This window comes from Chroicocephalus ridibundus, chromosome 1 (genome assembly GCF_963924245.1).
Source record: "Chroicocephalus ridibundus chromosome 1, bChrRid1.1, whole genome shotgun sequence".
NCBI classification, from domain to species: Eukaryota; Metazoa; Chordata; class Aves; order Charadriiformes; family Laridae; genus Chroicocephalus; species Chroicocephalus ridibundus.
Window position 1 is genome coordinate 34,332,698 of NC_086284.1, and position 17,917 is coordinate 34,350,614.

The following is a 17,917-nucleotide window of genomic DNA, read 5'->3' on the forward strand; positions in this document are numbered from 1 at the left end:
ACTACAAATTCAGTACCTAAGCTTGGTTCTTCATACATTTGTTTAAAAAGCAACAGAATCTCTTTTCCTCAAAGGAGGAGAGAAGCACTAAAGAATCAGAGTAAAATTATTTTAAGTAGCAAGGAGCTACTTAATTCACATTGTTACGCAAAATATAGTCAGAATACGGGTGCAGAGGGAAAGTGAGCAGGACACAAAATGCAGGCAACTTACCTCTGTTGCTGACAAACGTTTATCTCCATTATCACTACCAACACCTGAATCTGAGTCCTTTTTACTTGGGTAGATGTCATCAATGCTACATGTGAATAAAAATAGAAATAACTTAAAAACCCAAACAATAAAATTTGTCATAGCATTTACCATTAGAATTCTGTCCTGGACTTAAATCAAAGCAAAATTTCAGTCTTAATGGAAGAGGGCGAAATAGCATAGTATGGTTAAAAATACATTTGAAATCTGTTGACAGTAAAATAGATCAGGTGGGACAGCTGGTTAGTCTAATGATTAACGAAAGTAACAGAAATAATCTGCTGTAAAGCTTGCTTTTGCCTATGCACTAGGTTAAAACACTTAGTTACTAGCTAAGTAGCACAGGAGTCCAACTGAAGTCATTTAGCCATGAGATCAGCAACTAAACTAGTTGAACTCAAACCGGAGTCAACGGATTTAATTGTAACCATTGATGCATTAAAAACGAACTGATATTTCCCTGCGGCTTGAAGTAATTATTAACACAGAAACCTCCTTTTGGTGCTCTAAAATAGACTTTGAAATTTAGGTTTATTAAGAAAACGACCATAATAATGGCAACTGCTCTCTCTTCTGGTTTCATTACCTGGTATGACCTCTACTCACTTTAAAGTACACTATTAGATGCAATACACTCGTCGACTAACTTTTTTTTTTAAATATGCTTTATTATCCTATCATTTGCAAACCTGAAAGCAGTAATCCTGAATTCAGATTGACACAGCAATTTAAAAAATAACTTTATCAGGCTTCACATGAATAAGGCATCTGATTAATGCTAATATTAAATTATGTCCTATCAGTAAACACTAAGGACTTCGTGCAGAAAATGCATAAGGAAATCCTAGCCAGGTTATGTTTTTTTCTTTAGAAGTGTGAAATTATTCTCTAAAATGAAAATTTGGTAATTATTATTTGATAGAGCATTAGGCTCTTAGTTGGCAACTGGTACCTACTCTGTACTGTCCCCTTACCCTACCCTGTATGCTCCTGTATGAGCAAAATGTCACACAGGACATCAGATATTCCTGTCAATTTTCTTGTACACTAAAAGGGCAAAACAGAAAACCAACCACCAGGTGTTTCCTAAATGGAAACTCTTTATACTGTATTCTTCCCACCTTTGGCATTTATCTGACAGAAATCCACAAAGGTGCCTCCAAACCTACATGGAGGAAAGGAATTTGCTTGAAACCTTATCTAGATGACTAACAGTTCTTTTTTTTTTTCCCAGGAGGTTAGCAGCAACATGTCTGTTTTTATTTACATGAAGACTTTGTATTTATGGAGTACTTCTCTCCAAAAATAAGGCATGATCGTACTTTCTCTGATTGGTTATATTATACGTCCCACAGTAGCGAAGAAAGAGCTGGCTAAAAGCTGGTTTCCAATTAGCTATGGAGATTCTCATAAAAAGGAGCTGCTTTGTATCTAGTTCCCATCCTTAAACCACCATACAAGATGACATTTCCTAGAAGTTTGATAGAAGACATTAAAGATTTTGTCTTTCATTTTGCTAACAATTATCACATTTCATTTAAAAGGGTCTCAGTACTCTTTGCTGGATGAATTAAAAAAAGCTTAAAACAACTATGCAATGAATTTATAACAACATGTAAATCACAAAACAACACAAGAAATTGAAACTTATTTTATGTGTTGATAGATTTACAAGACAGTTCCAACAGTTAATGATACTACCACATCAATTATTTTCAATATATTCCAGTAATCTACTAGTAAGAGGTTAGATTTAAATTAAGGTTCACTTCTAAGCTATTTCCTAACATGCTGCTAACTTTAATCAGAACTGATTATTAAAAATATTTTGTTCTAAACTCTTACAGGGATTTCAGTAGAATAAAATATATTAAAGTAAAACAAACCTCTGTTCAAAAGAGTACACTGTAAATAGTGTCTAAACAAAAGAAACTCTGGAAGCTAAAGATATGAAGTGAAATAAATATAAGTGTCACATAAAAAAAACTAAGTGAGATTTTCACACATACCTCTCTTCCACAGGTTGTGGCAAATGCTGTTGTTCTATGGCATTAAGATACAGTGAGTCTGCTGTTTTAATCTGACAGGCCTGTACAGTCAGATATTTGAATATATGCACCTTACCCTTTGTACAAATCTGTTAGACAAGATAAGATGTTAGCTTTATAAATAGAATGAAAGAAATGATTTATTCAAAATGTCACTTAGCATAAAGCTCCCTGAAAACCAACTATCGTCACAATAGATATCACAAAGGAAAATGGATTTTATTAACTTTTAAAAAAATTACTACGAACTTCTTCAATTACCCAAGCAATTATTTGTGTGTACTAGTATAAAATATCTTCAGAGTAAGACAGAAAACAAGAAAAGAATGTATCCTACTTAAAAAAAATTGAAGTGAGCTTTTTACTCAAAAAGAATTACGATAAAATATACCATATGGTCTATTACTAACCATAAATTGAATTTCCAATATTAATCAATACTGACATTTAATTAATCAGCACGCCCTTTGTACTCTTAGTCACACTGTTCTTATTAGTGTCCAAGCATCTTTACGATGCATTTCATCTCCATTCTAGAATTTTTTTCTTTGACTTTACACTTCTAGCTCAAGTGCTTGCTGAAACTTGTTCTGTATTTTTTTGAGTGTAGTAACAGCATCACCATTGGGTATGAAAAACATTTCTCTGGTGTAATAAAATCTCTCAAGTATTTCAGCAGCTGTTGTTCTAGAACGATTGTAGCTTTCAGAGAGGTAGTTTGAACCTACTGTCCACTAAGTCAACAACAAAGTTGTCCTCAAGCAGCAAGCACGGGTTCTATTCATTTATTGTCATCATTTCTCAGCATGGCCTACAGTTCACAACAGGAGTTTGATTTCTTGGTGTATCACAATCTATAAATTTACACTATAAAGTAAAATAAATTTCACATGGATTACATTCTAGATCGTGTTCCTATTTTTTAAGTTAATAGTAAATCACTGTAGAACCTTCTAGAACTGGGCTCGTATTAACAGAGAGAAAATTCATCCAGGAAGTTTCTCAATTCTCTTTTTCAAAATTATATACATATTCCAACATTAAGTTTCATATGCATATAGAATGACAAAAATAAACAGGCAGCTAACAGAATGGAAATCTTCTAGACTCATTTTGGTTCAAGGAGTGCACAGACTCATACACTCAACTTAGGATATTTTCTATGTCTTATTTATATATCAACAACTAATGTCTGTGATGACTGAAGTCTGGAAGGTGACATTTTATAGGCTATAATTTGTTATCATCCACCCAATATTAAGGCACAATTTAAGTTACAGACGTTACTTACTTGTGCTGGTGGAGACTGCAAAGGATTATTCTCAAGCAGTAATACTTGTAACTGCACCATCTTTCGAAAACAAATTGGAATCACAAGCACTTTATTGCAGGAAAAGTCGAACTTTACCAAGGGAAGCTGTACTAGTTCTAAAAGTAACAAAAAAAAGAGAGAAGGTGTTATATCTGTATTTCATTTTGCCATAAAATTATCAAATATTTATGAATAAACTATCTGTTGCATTCAAGAAAAATACAAAAGTGAGGCAGGAATACAATCAACATTTACTCCATTCTATAGTGGGAAATGAACAGTGTTATTGTTATACAAGTGACAAATTTTAAAATAAATACTTTGAAATTTTTTTTTCCTGAAACTCGGATGACAGTTCCCATACTGCATTCACAGGAAAGCATTTGTGCAACTTAAAAGATGCATAGAATCATAAAGACAATTTTCATTTTAAAAACCTCACACTGTTATTTAGTGAGTACCACCAAATGTTCTATTCTGCAAGCTCAAACGGAATAAATTCAAACACAAGGTAATTACTTGATTTAAAAAAATACTGTCAAAATGCTAATAAAAAGCGCTACCATAAAGGTGTTTTACCTTGGGGTAAAACTTCGAGGTAATTTCTTCTGACATTCAGTTCTTTTAAAGATTTCAGCTGGCCTATCTGCTGTGGCAATGCTGTGATTTCATTACAGCTGACATCCTACAGCAAAAGTTAACAGAAACAATGAACTTTCATCTCCTAAATATTAAATAAACCAGATGTGAAATTGTAGCTAATTTGCTATTACTGTTGTAACATTTTATTAGCCTGAAAACATGCAAACATGTTCTGTCTACACAGTGCAAAACTAGATACATGGTAAAACGTTTACACATTACTTAAAACCCAGAGCAAATACTTACTTGGCGAACAATTTAATTTTGAAAGTTAATTTAATTTCTACAGAACACTGAAAACCATTTGCTTATGATGTTCTAACTTTTCACTCTTAACTTTTGTTCATACAAAGAACTCAGTACCATGACTATATAACCAATATGTTTGGGTGAAGTGTAAAACTGCTACTATGTGGATCTGATTTTTTTAAAAGGTTCTGTTCTTCTTGAGGGAATATGTAAGCAGGAGTGTTTTAAAAAGAAAAAACAACAGCAACAAAAAAACGCCACGCAACGAAAAAAACCCACCCAACCAAAACACACCAAAACACAACTAAAACCAAAACCCACATCAAATAAAGACAGGACTTGCTTAGTATTTTATACATATTCAACATATTGTTGTAAAAGGTACTCCTTAAGAGCCTACACCAGTTCTAAGCAAGTCTGATTTTGATGGCTAAATTCAACTGGTGTTATAATCTGGATGAAATTGGAAACCATCCTCATTTCAGCATTCCCAAAACAGTGTAACTGCTGTAAAGCTGAGTTGAAAGCACACAGTCTGCCTATACCGAGCATAATTTCAAGCAACAAGTTTATATACAGTAGTATTACTGTAATAAATATTTAACATTCTTGCTACATGAAACTGCTACAAAGGGGTACTAAAGATCAACTTCTTGAATTAAGTCAGTCTAAAACGAGATATTTTTCAGACACTAGCTATCATTTTTGCTGCCAAACGATCTATGCTCAATGTGAAACCAAAAGGACATTGTAGACAGCAAATTATCCATGAGCCAGCAGTGTGCCCTTGTCGCCAAGAAGGCCAATGGCATCCTGGGCTGCACAGGGAAGACTGTGGCCAGTAGGTCGAGGGAGGTCATTCTCCCCCTCTACTCTGCACTGGTGAGGCCACAACTGGAGTACTGTGTCCAGTTTTGGGCTCCCCAGTTCAAGAGGGACAGGGAACTACTGGAGCGAGTCCAGCGACGGGCAACCAAGATGATTATGGGACTGGAGCACCTCCCTTATGAGGAAAGGCTGAGAGAGCTGGGACTCTTTAGCCTGGAGAAGAGAAGGTTGAGGGGGGACCTGATTAATGTTTACAAGTATCTAAAGGGTGGGTTTAAGGAGGACGGAGCCAGGCTCTTTTCAATGGTTCCCAGCGACAGGACAAGGGGCAATGGGCACAAGCTAGAACATAGGAAGTTCCGTTCAAATACACGGAAAAACTTCTTTACGGTGAGGGTGACAGAGCACTGGAACAGGCTGCCCAGGGAGGTTGTGGAGTCCCCTTCTCTGGAGACTTTCAAGACCCGCCTGAATGCAGCCCTGAGGGATGTGCTTTAGGCAATCCTGCTCTAGCAGGGGAGTTGGACAAGATGATCTCTAGAGGTCCCTTCCAACTCTGAAGATTCCGTGATTCCGTGAAATCTCTGCTTACATCCCAGGCAACCTGTAAATCTGAGTCATGTCCTGATTATGCTTCCATTTCTGCATTATAAAAAGGAAATGGTATTTCATAGTATGAGCGCTAAGTGTGGTAATGCCAAATTTTCCTGAGTAATGAACGGAATACTTTCAGGACATTCACTCCTACCCTCTTGATTGTTTCAAAATGAATTTATACAGTATCTGGGAGCCCTTAGACTACAAAATTTCTAAAGTCAGTCAGATTTCCGAGTCATCTCTTTGAAGATAGTTGCTGTAATACTAGTCAAAAGCACTACATTAATTCTCTGTCTTCAAGTCTAAAAACTAGTTAAGAAAAAATGACAGTAAAAGCAAAATGTGATCTGGCAATGCGGCTCACTGTTTCAGACAAGTTTCTTCTCATAACAGAATCTCACTGCTGCCAAAGCTTCCTTCCCTTGTCAAAACAGAGTCAGGAAATCATTTTAGCTTTTAGATGAGGAAATTAAAAATCCCAGTTAGTGAGTGCATCTTTTGCCCAAGTTGCCACAAAGTATTGTTAATTGCACTGTTCCCAGACCATTTATTTTTAAAGCTTTACTGTCCTATTTTTAATTTACAGACTTTAAACAACTTCATAATTGGATACTCATTTTTTAGAGCACAGAATTTAAATTTAAAGTCACCTTGTGGTAGCGAAACTCTAAACCAAGTGTACTTATGCACACGCATCAGAACAAGTCAGAGAGAGAATTTTAAAGGGAAGTGGGGGAAAAAATAAAAAAAGCCTGGCAGCGTGTAGCCTCAAAAACAAAGTTCACTTACAAGCTTTCAAAACATCCTCAATAAGACCGATCTGTTATGACAGCATGTCAGCATTCACGAGATCTCCAGAGACAGTAGTATCCTTTATCCTACTAAACACTGTAATCCAACTTTTTTTTTTTTATTACTTTGTTTGACTGGCTGTGGAAAACAAAGACCTATAGAACTATTTCTAGTTAATACTTATGCTCTTGACTATTACTCACACCATGAGGGTGGTGAGGCACGGGAGCAGGTTGCCCAGAGAAGCTGTGGATGCCCCATCCCTGGAAGTGTTCAAGGCCAGGCTGGATGGGGCTTTGAGCAGCCTGGTCTAGTGGGAGGTGTCCCTGCCCATGGCAGGGGGGTTGGAACTAGATGATCTTTAAGGTCCCTTCCAACCCGAACCATTCTATGATTCTATGATTATTAGACTTCATGAGCGTGTATGTGACAAACACAGTGTTTCTCTTTCCCATTACTTCAGTAGTAATGGAAGAAATACTATCAAAGTCAAATGTCTACTGTTTTCAGGCTAATAACTTTTTAAAGGAACTAGATAACCAGCAGTTTGGAACTACACTTCATGGATACCTGCAGACAACTGACATGAAGGTCAAACACCTACTCAAGTTCCAGGGGCTAGCATTTGCTGAAGGTCAGACTGTTTCCATTAATTCTATTTCATCCTGCCACGACAACACAGAGGCAATTTCTCAAGACTAGAGAAATGTAAGGCGCATTTAAATTTAACATTAATTTCTGTAGCATGAAGCTCAATGGCGTGAAAACAAGTAAAAACCTTCAACATTTTTCTTTTGTTTATGGTAAAGTTTAAATGGTCTTAAACCAATAAAATTCAGCTTAATATAAACATAAATGCAAATACAGTACTCTGGCTCCATATTAACGTATTTATTGACACACATAAGTTTATCCAAACCATCCAAATTAAGGTAAAATTCCTCCTTACATCCATTTTAAAACTTGCGAATCCTGACTAAGCTGCTGTTCGTAAAGGGGCCTGGATTCTGTCAGAGCTTGCAACATACAAGCTGTACTGAATGCTAAAAAAGTTACACCGTGCACGAGCAGAGGGATCCTTAGGTAAACAGAAGAGAGGAGCTCCCACTTGGTCAGGCTGCTGGCCCAGATTAGATGAACGAGGTGAAGGACCTAAATCCCTGCTCAGAGATTTAAAGACTTCCAACATGAGACAGGAGTGTCCCAGAGATGGAGAAAGCTATTCTCTGGAGAAGGCAGAAGTGCAATACTGCCTGATAGGATGAAGAACAGAATTTTACTGTATATCTGATAGTTTTGGGTACAATTGAGTCATCTCTGCCCAGTTACTTTTCTTTGATAGAAGATGGCCCAGTTCTGGGCTCCCCAGTTCAAGACAGACAAGGAACTACTGCAGAGAGTCCAACAGAGGGCTACAAAGATGATCAAGGAACTGGAGCACCTCTTTTAGGAGGAAAGGCTGAGAGACCTGGTTCTGTTCAGCCTGGAGAAGAGAAGATGGAGAGGGGAACTCATCAATGCTTATCAATATCTAAAGGGCGGGTGTCAAGAGGATGGGGCCAGATTCTTCTCAGTGGTGCCCAGTGACAGGACAAGGGGCAACGGGCACTAACTGGAACACAGGAAGTTCCATCTCAACATGAGGAAAACCTTCTTTACTTTGAGGGTGGCAGAGCACTGGAACAGGCTGCCCAGAGAGGTTGTGGAGTCTTCTTCTCTGGAGATATTCAAACCCTGCCTAGATGCGTTCCTGTCCAACCTGCTCTAGGTGACCCTGCTCTGGCAGCGGGGTTGAGGTGACCCTGCTCTGTCAGGGGGGTTGGACTAGATGATCTCCAAAGATCTCTTCCAACCCCTACCATCTGTGATTCTGTGAAAGTAAGGTTCAGATTATCTTCACAACAGTTTTGCACTTGTCCTCCTGGCTGACAGTAGAGGTATGATCGAGCTATGCAGCTGCAAATAAAAAGTAAGTTTCCCAATGATATTTTGCAAATAATTTTAATATATCCTACAGGGAGAGTAATTTATATATTATTTTGATACTTCTAAGACAGCTGTCAGATCCATATAACCCAGATCCCTAAAATATATAGGAATGCCTGAAAATGTACTGCATGTAATATATAAGCCATTCTATGTCACAGGTATGACATTTATATAAATATATACATGCAAAAGAAAAAGAATTGCCTACCCCATTTTGGAGGAGAGAGGGGGGGAAAAAAGTAGTTAGTTGGAAAGATCTGACCTCATTTGCAGCAGCTATGCTTGTATCATTCAAGAGTGACTATAGAGGTAAAGTTTGTTTCAAAAAGTTAGGTAACAACCAAAAAAAAAAATAAAATCCATTTCCTACGTACACATAGATTTTACTGCCTGCAGACTGTGAAAAGCTGTAAAACACTTGTGTTTGGCAAAGTCCTAGTAAGACAAGAACTAAATGCAGTCAAGGTGGCATCTGTCACTTCTCTGGACCTATTCCCCGGGCCAGCTCAGCACCAGCACTGTCACTTCTCAGGACCAATTCCCTGGGATCAGCACCAGCATTGTGTATGTCCCAGAACAAGTGTGCCCTGTCAGAGGGCTGGGTGGTGGTGTTGCTTGAAGGCCACATGCTGTTCAGGCTGCTCTCACACAGCTGAATGTTTTGTGCAACAACTGCAGCATGACTTAATTTTTTTATTTTTTTTTTTTTACTTGTTTTAGAACAATGATCACCTTATTATCTAAACTGTATGATATTATGTATGCCAATACAGATAATGCCTCTCAATCCTACCACTATTTGCTTCTCCCAATACATCACAGTTTAGTCATTTCAAGTTAAATAATGCAGCTCATTTCACTGGAAATGTACCAAACACTTATGGTGGCATCAAGCTAAGTAAACAGGTCCATGCCGAATTTAACAAAAACTTGTTATTCACTTACCCTCCTCCTTCTAATCACAAAGAACTAGCATCAGACCTTCTTCAGCTTTCATAATGCTTCTAGGCTACCAAAATTACATGTTGCTATAGCCTCTCATTTGAACTATTTTTAGAGCAGGAATGGTTGTGTCCTTCATGACAAAGAGTAACACTGAAATTATACTGTAACTGGAAACCAGTATGAAAAATCTAGTATTCCAGAAGTTAAACATATGATTTGTTTAAAAAAAACAAACAAACAAACCCTATCTCCTTTGAGCATAACCTACTTTGATATTCAAACTTTTTGGTTTTAACTTTTCAAAATTCTAAAATAAGAATAATAAATAGCTGTTAAGCTACGTACAAACTCTTACTAAGAAATTAAACACTTCCAGCATCAGCAATGCTAGTTCACCTTACTAGGAGGGTTCAGACTTGAAATTGAGGGAAAATCAGATATGAAAGCACTTCAGCAGCTCTTTACCGAAGATATTATCACAGATCTCAGTTAATACAAATAAAATGGGTGATTATGACCAGAGAGAATCAGGCCAAGTCTTTCAGTTATTTCACATGAGCCCCACCACCACTCAGCTAGGCTACATTTAAAGTAGAAGCAATCAGGAGCTAACAGGTTCCAATTTTTGTTTATTATCTATTCAGTCACCCTATCCCCTAAATCAGGATGTGTTTAATACTGTTCAACTTCAGTTATATATAAAACTGGAACCATAATCTTTTACTGAATCTATTTTAAGCACAAATGAAACAATGCTATAGCCTAAGACTTTTTTTTTCGAAGATTAATGAAATCAAAACCTTTTCAGTAACCTAGTCAAACCAATCACATACACAAAAAAAACCCCAAACATATTTGATAAGATAAATTAAGAATGCTCAAACAAAACAAAACAAACCTGGTAGTCTTTAGCTCACGTATAACCCAGAAGGGAAAAGGTAACTAGCCCTAATCCTCACCAACAGCCAGATCAGTTGTAATAAATAATGGAAGCCTGACACAACAGGATGTTGTAAAAAAGAAGACTAGAAAGAAAAAAGCCCCACAGTTGCAATTTTGCTCCACAAATGAAGCACCAGTAGGAAGACAGGGGCCTAATGCAAGGTGAGCTCAATTTCTGTAACATAATTTAATAGAGAAACTACTGTTATAAAATAATAATATGACAAGTAGTCATTTTCAGATACCGAAAAGATGTGCCATATAAATGCAGTCTATCAAGATGTCAGCAGTTGGAAAAAAGTTAAAATATCATTGTTTTACTATGCAAAAATTAGCAGTGTCAGAATGTAGTTTATTTGTCAATTTGTATCTTAAGAGGTCAAGGTGAACAGAAATAACCAGAAGACATAACACTATGCCATAGAGAATTGCCACAGTCTCAGCCTACAATACACAAAAGAGGAAGATAAAGGGAAGCATTCTCTTATATACATTTTCCACATACAAACTTTAAAAAAAAAAACGTGCAATTAAATTCATTTTAAGTTAAGGTACCAAACAATTTTTGCCTTTTCAGATTCTCATTTATTAGACAATATATTACAGATTCTGCTTGCAGAAACAGTAGTCATGTGGACAGCTTTGAAAACAAAAGGAATATAATCATTTTGTAAATCTGTTTAGATGGATGTTCCAGGAAAGGAAGGTTGCATGACAAAAATAGTGAAATAACATGAAAACAGATTGAAAAGAACACTATCACTAGTGGAATGCAATGTGGTAAGCGGATAGTAATAACAGAGAGAAAGACAGAAGAAGGAGAAGGTGCTACAGCAGGGGATAAAGTTTTGTAGAACCTGAAGCCAGAACTAGTGACTGAAGACAGCAAAAGACGGATCCAGTGCAGGCAGTGAGCAAAACTGGTAAAGATGATGAACTTCAAAGCTGAGTTTTGAATGAACCATGGGCAGTGGTGTTGTTTAGAAAATGTCTGAAGAACATGAAGGAAACCTATTATTGTGTTACTACCCAACGCAGTTGAGAAGTTCAAAAGTTAATTTTTTAACCTGCATTATAGTATTAGGCATTTGTTCAAATGTATTTGCAAAGTGAATTTTACTGTTTCTAGTTAAATACAAAGTCAAAATAAAAAATAAAAAGAGATCAGTAACATACCAGCTCCATTAACTGTTTTAGCTGACCTATTTCTTCTGGAAGGGTACCTAGCTTATTGTTACTTGCAATTAAGACTTTTAGAGGAAGACCACACAGGCAAGCTGGCAAAGAAGAAAGCTGATTTCGACTGCAACAAAACAAAACAAAAAAAAAAAAACAACAATTAAAAACACCAGTGATGTTCTACTGTATACTCACATAAAGTCTGAGTTGTAAAATTCCTTCATTTTGATGGGTCAGATTTTATGCAGATAAAATTTAAATTTTCCAATGGCAATCATTAAGAAAACACTTGCACATCAAAAATATTGCATTACTGACTACACAGTATTGTGGAATGCTCTGGAAAAAAGGCATTATATCAGTTTAATGATACTGTAACAGGTCTAGTTGTCACCTAGAGCAGCTGTTTCCCTTCCTAATGAATACAAGAAAGTCAACTGAGACAGTATTTTGCAAGTATTTAAACATTCCTATGGTTTTACATGGCAGTATAGCAGATGTCTTTTGTTCCAACTGAATGACAAATAAATAAATTACAGGTAAAATGGCTGTTTTCCTAATTACTTTAAAGCACACTTATAGTTGAAGATTATTTGGTACTTGTTGTTATATGATTCTATAATACTAATCCAGGTAAACACAGCAAAAAAAAAAAAATCTGTGATCATCAATGGTTCATTTCTTTTCAAGACTCATATTGAGCCATTTTATCTCTGCATCTTACTTTTTCCTAAAATTGATAAAACAATTTAAGTAACTGACATGTGCCATTTTATTCTTCATACCATATTTCTCGAAAAAAAAAAAACAAAACAAAACAAAGGCCAAAAAAAGTGAGAACACTTTAATGAAGAGGAGTTGCAAGGAAAGGCAAAATTCGGTAAAGAACTTCTGCAAGACTAGGTTCTCATTCTAGTACGAATTATTCAAGAAGCTAGAACTTAAAGATGACAAATGCCATGACCCCTTGTGATCTCAGGATGATTAAAAACATTAATTTGTTGTGATCTGTGCATCAATTCCCAGAAGAAACTTTAAGCTCAGAGTAACATATTAACTACTGTCTTTCCTAGAATATTTGAAGGTTTTCTTAAAATATAACTTTTTCATGGATATTAACCTGTAGAAAACCACGAACAGTAACTTAAAAGCGGCATCCCCATAAGATAACTATGTTAGTAGGCTTCTGCACAACTGTTAAGGCTCCAGAGAACAAATATGCATGGCTGAACTCTGAAAACAGATGGCAAAAATTGTCCTGTGTGGTTTCAGTAAGAGTTGCAACATTGTTTTGAAACAAAAGGAAATAAAAATCAAAATTCCACAAGTCTCAAAACTTTTCTTCTTCAACTGACAATCCAGTGGTCTGCTGCAAAACTGAATATAAAGATGTATATTCATGCTCCACGTAACAGTCTCAAAATGTTTTACAAAGCAAACTACCATCATATCTCTGTTATCCAGGCTGGAAGACAAGCAGGTATTAGATATCAAATGCAAGGACATTAAAAAAAAAAGAGAAATCCAACTCCTAAACAGCAGTAGCTGAAAAAAAAAGAATCGGTGCTTATTGTGGAATCACAATTCTTAATTCTAATGTCTTTACAGAAGACCAAGACATAACTTATTCTAAAAAGTAAGTAGAAATAATTTTTTAAATTCTAAAGAAGTCAAATCAGGGAAGCCTAGAATCTAAAAAAGTTACACTACGCAGCAGATCAGACACCAAAAAAAATTAAGTAAAAATCATTTTTAAGTTCTATAGAACTCAGAAGCAACCCACTAAAAGACAAGCAACAGCACATAACCAGGGCAAGTGAGTAATAAATCATCATTAGTGTAAAAGGAATTTCTTTAAATAAAACATGAACAGTATCCACCAAGGCCCAAAGGCTACGTATATCTCTTGGCTTTACTTTCTAATTCTATTTAGCATATGGACTCTGCTAGTAACAGGCAGGAAAATATTAATCTTAAATCTATAATATTTTTCTTGCCAAGAAGCAACATGGTTAGCTAGTCAAGGATATCTTTCCTTCTTCTACAGGCTGCTTACTATGTTCCACTAACATGGGGGAAGGGCACATTCAAGTGAAGAGGAGATTTTAAACTGAGGGAAATGACCTTATTTAGTAAAACTTGAAAATTTTCCTTTTGTTTTGATTGTCTAATTTATGTAATATACGATATTAACTCCGTAACTATTCTGGGTTTGTTATGATTCACACAAATTCCATCACTATATTGAGTTCTAATTCACTATATCTACACTGAGTTCTGATGGAGTTCATTCTAATTCCTAAATTTACTAAGATGTTTTAGGTAAATTTAATAATTTCATCCAGTCTTAATTTCTTTACTTATCTCTACCAAACACTATTGCAAAATTTCAAGTCCTATTCCTCACATGTGTGCAGACATTCAGGGCACGTTATTCTGTTTCAATTTTTAGAGCCCAAATTAGTGTTCCACAGTGGCCAAATGCAGTACGCTAACAGCACAGGAGGGCTTGAGAAACATCTTCAAGTGCTTACAAAACTCGTGATCGATCCTTCATATCTAGAATTTAAAAGCCCAAGAGCCACTCTGCCCCCAGCCTAAACTTTATTCTCACAACGACTGGATTATTATATCATCACTATTACAGTTTTTACATACTCAACTGCAAATAAACCTCCACACCTTGTCCCAACTGGAAAAGCGCTGACATTCCCCCTCTCAAAAGCAAACATGCATTCATCTGCACTTTAACCAGTAGCAATTCTCTATACTGATTAGTATTCACACACATTTTTCACGGCAAAGAGACAAAAGTGCCTCATTCTTTGCCCCTTCATCCTAAAAAAGGCAGTAACTGTACTTCTGCATAGTAAGAAATAGTAGTGAAAAAGTATCATGCCTTTCCTCTCCAATCCCCATGAAAAAAAAACCACCACACATTAATCCTCTGTCTCTGTCCCTCCAGCTTTTTAACTACAAAAAGTAAGTCAAGTTTCACAAAATTTATCATCAGAAGGGAATTAGAAGAATTAAAAGCATTTTGAATTTGCTAGAGGAATAAGGCAAAGAAAGGGATTAATATTACTTGGTCTTTAAATAATTAGTTTTACGTTTTGGCCTTTACAATGCCTTCATACAGAGCTGTATCTACAGCCAATGAGTTTTTGCATTACAGCTTCCAATAAAATGAAAAATGTACCCAGTTGTTCCAGAAACACATAAAGTGCAGACAAAAAAAGCTTTACACATTTGCAAATAAACAAAAAATGTGGCAAAGTTAAACTTACCTCAAATTTAAGTAAGTTAGCATTTGCAAGTTTACTATGGCATCTGGTATAATTTTAATACAATTGTGGTATAGATTTAGTGTTTCCAGTGACACAAAATGGCACAATTCCGTAGGAACCTCAGTTAATCTGTTCTTGGATAAATCTGAGAAGAGAAAAAGAAAAGGTACATTTTTTTGAATGATCAGAAATATATACTTTGAACACCTATGCTTCTTTTATTGAAATAAATTAATTAATGTAATCCTACAGTGAGACAGCAAATTAAGCCAATATTTTTATTATGCAAAATAAAACTAGTGCTAACCTTCACATTGTTGAAATGGAACAGACTGCATATAAAAGAGCAAACATCCAATTAAAATTTACTCGGTCTAATAAAAAGTAATTATTTGCAGGACTCAATATGCTGAAGAAATACTTGCAAACAGAACCAAGTATAGATTCCAAACCTCATATAATACACCCAAAGATCTAGCCGATACACAGCTAGACATCTGCAAATAATAAAAATGTTTAGAGAAAACACAAAAGGATTACATCTTTAATTTCTTTAAATTAAAAAAAAAAAAAATTCTTTGGGTAACTCTTCAAACTGACCTGTATTTCCTAGATCTCATCAATTATAAAAGAATGTTTCCCATAAAAATGGTGAAGTGCTTCAGGAATGAATTTATTCTATGGTATAAGTACATACAAGACAACACTGATGGATTCCAATCCCCCCAGGTGAGCGCTTGTACCAGCAGAACAAAAGCTTTTGATTTTTGACCAGTTATTCATTCTTTGTGTCTCCTTTTAAGAACACAGACACAAGAGAAAATCAGTAGGAAGAACTGTTACTGAGCTTTGTTCCTTAACTACCACCGTATGAAAAATGAGGTACCATAATAAAAATGAGGTACCAGGTTCCTGCTTTAGCAGGGCAGTTGGACTAGATTATCTCTAGAGGTCCCTTCCAACTCTGAAAAAATTCCGTGATAATACTGATGTGAGCTCAAGTCATAAAATAATAATGCATGTCAGTGTCCAATTGAATTAATTGGTTTCAAAGAAATGTTTAGACAGTGTTGCAGAGCAAACATCTCTTATCATCAGAAACCATACAAATGCTACCTACCCATACCACCAGATGGGTAACCTGGCCTGAAGAATGGTCTAATGGGAAGGAAACAAGGAAAAAAAAAAAAATAATGGAACTTAATGATCCCCTCACTTCTTCCCTGCTGCTATTTTAAGCCTCCTCCCCTGATCCTACAAAGCATATTTCGAAGCTTACTTCCTCAAACTACGTAAAGGGAAAAGCAGCTGAAGGATAGCAGAAACAATTCCAGCATGCTGATGATCTGACTCCTGTCGTTAGGGCCATAAAGCAATTTCTTGCTTTTGTGAACAAACAGGCAGAAGCCTGAAGATCTTTTTGAATTCCCTTGCAGTGCCAGACTCATCAGTTTGCTGCACAGAGGCACAGCTTGAGTTCAAAACTATCGTCAGTAGGAAGGTTTTATCATTTTTATTTTTGTTCCTGTCTCCTGCAACGCAAACTGAAATTCAGTACACTCTATTCCCCTTGTCAGATTCCACTTTGCCTCACTTCATTGCTTCCAACAAAAAGTTGGTTTCATTATTCCGCCCTCTACCAAGACAGCAGCAATGGCCTACGAGGGCAGTAACTGAGAGTAGCCTCGCTGACCCAAATGGCCGGGTGGTTGAATTGAGCACCTCAACCAAAATTATTCACTTTTAAGTTACTATACAACAACATCGCTTGAACTGCTCTGCTGTGTCTTACCAGGCTTTGATGGCAGTTAGCGCAGCATTACGGCAGCTTGTCCTTTCCTTCACTTCTGCCATCAAATGAAAACATTCCCTATTTGAGTGAATATTATTACTGTTTCCAAGGGGAAGAAAGCTCTTCAGTGTTCCTCTGTTTTAGTGCTTTAATCCTCTACTGTTTTCTGTTTGTCATGAGAGTACTTGTTTACACTGGTTCCCTCTCCTGCTGCGTCCCTAGCTACATCTATTATCAGATATTAACAGAGGACTGCCATGCTGTAACTTTTTGAATCATGCAGGGGATTTTCACATGTTACAACTGGATTTCAAAGAAAACCCTCCCCCTTTTTTTTTTGAATCACACTTTTCTGCAGTGACATTGCCCTGTATATATTGCTCGTTTCCTCCTTTAAAGGGGACGGAGCAGTAAGATCCAAAAGAATGAACTGAACTTTAGGCCTAGGCTGAAGAGAACCTGCACGACACCGGATGGTCATGAAGAGTGACCTCTCAACCTTCATCTGATCCTTCTCAAGGAAAACATGGGTCAAAAACTGCAAACATAAAAATGTTACTTCTTCTCAGGTTACTAAAACTGCAGCCTACTACCCTAAACCCCACCTTCACGGCTGTTACCATTTACCTTCAAATGTTGCCACAATGCTTGATTTACCCTTGAAAAATTCTAGTAACACAAAAAAGTGGAACAGCTGCTAGATTGAGCCTGCTCCTATAATAGACATAACCATGACACTAAAATGCTTTTTCTTTTTCATTTTATTACTATCCTTTGTTCTCAAGGGCTTTAACTCTGTTAATCTGAAGAAGGTCAAAACAAAAACCTTACAGATAACAAATTCCTTCCTGTCATCCTCAGGACCATGGGTGATAGGACACGCTACATACACAACACAGGAATTCAAGAATTAACTTACAACAAAGGAAGTCCAGTATTTGTTATTGTCTAGTTATCGCAGGTTAAGATTAAGATAATTTCAACACTTGTATCTATTGTTGCTTCCTAAATAATAAAAACTCAGTTCTATTCACAGCATAAGGAAGAAGAATAAAACCCATAA

The 17,917-nt window shown here is 36.3% G+C and overlaps 1 protein-coding gene across 7 annotated transcripts in view; it reads right to left on the bottom strand.

Moving 5' to 3' along the window:
- LRCH1 (leucine rich repeats and calponin homology domain containing 1) overlaps positions 1-17,917 on the bottom strand; it is a 140,044-nt gene that overhangs the window by 59,237 nt on the left and 62,890 nt on the right. For all 7 annotated transcript variants that reach the window (XM_063334543.1, XM_063334502.1, XM_063334493.1 and 4 more), the window contains exons 2-7: positions 15,063-15,207; positions 11,773-11,899; positions 4,192-4,297; positions 3,592-3,728; positions 2,262-2,389; positions 214-298 (exon numbers count right to left, since the gene is read on the bottom strand). In XM_063334543.1, the coding sequence (XP_063190613.1) occupies positions 214-298; positions 2,262-2,389; positions 3,592-3,728; positions 4,192-4,297; positions 11,773-11,899; positions 15,063-15,207 (728 nt within the window). The remainder of the gene's footprint in view (positions 1-213; positions 299-2,261; positions 2,390-3,591; positions 3,729-4,191; positions 4,298-11,772; positions 11,900-15,062; positions 15,208-17,917) is intronic.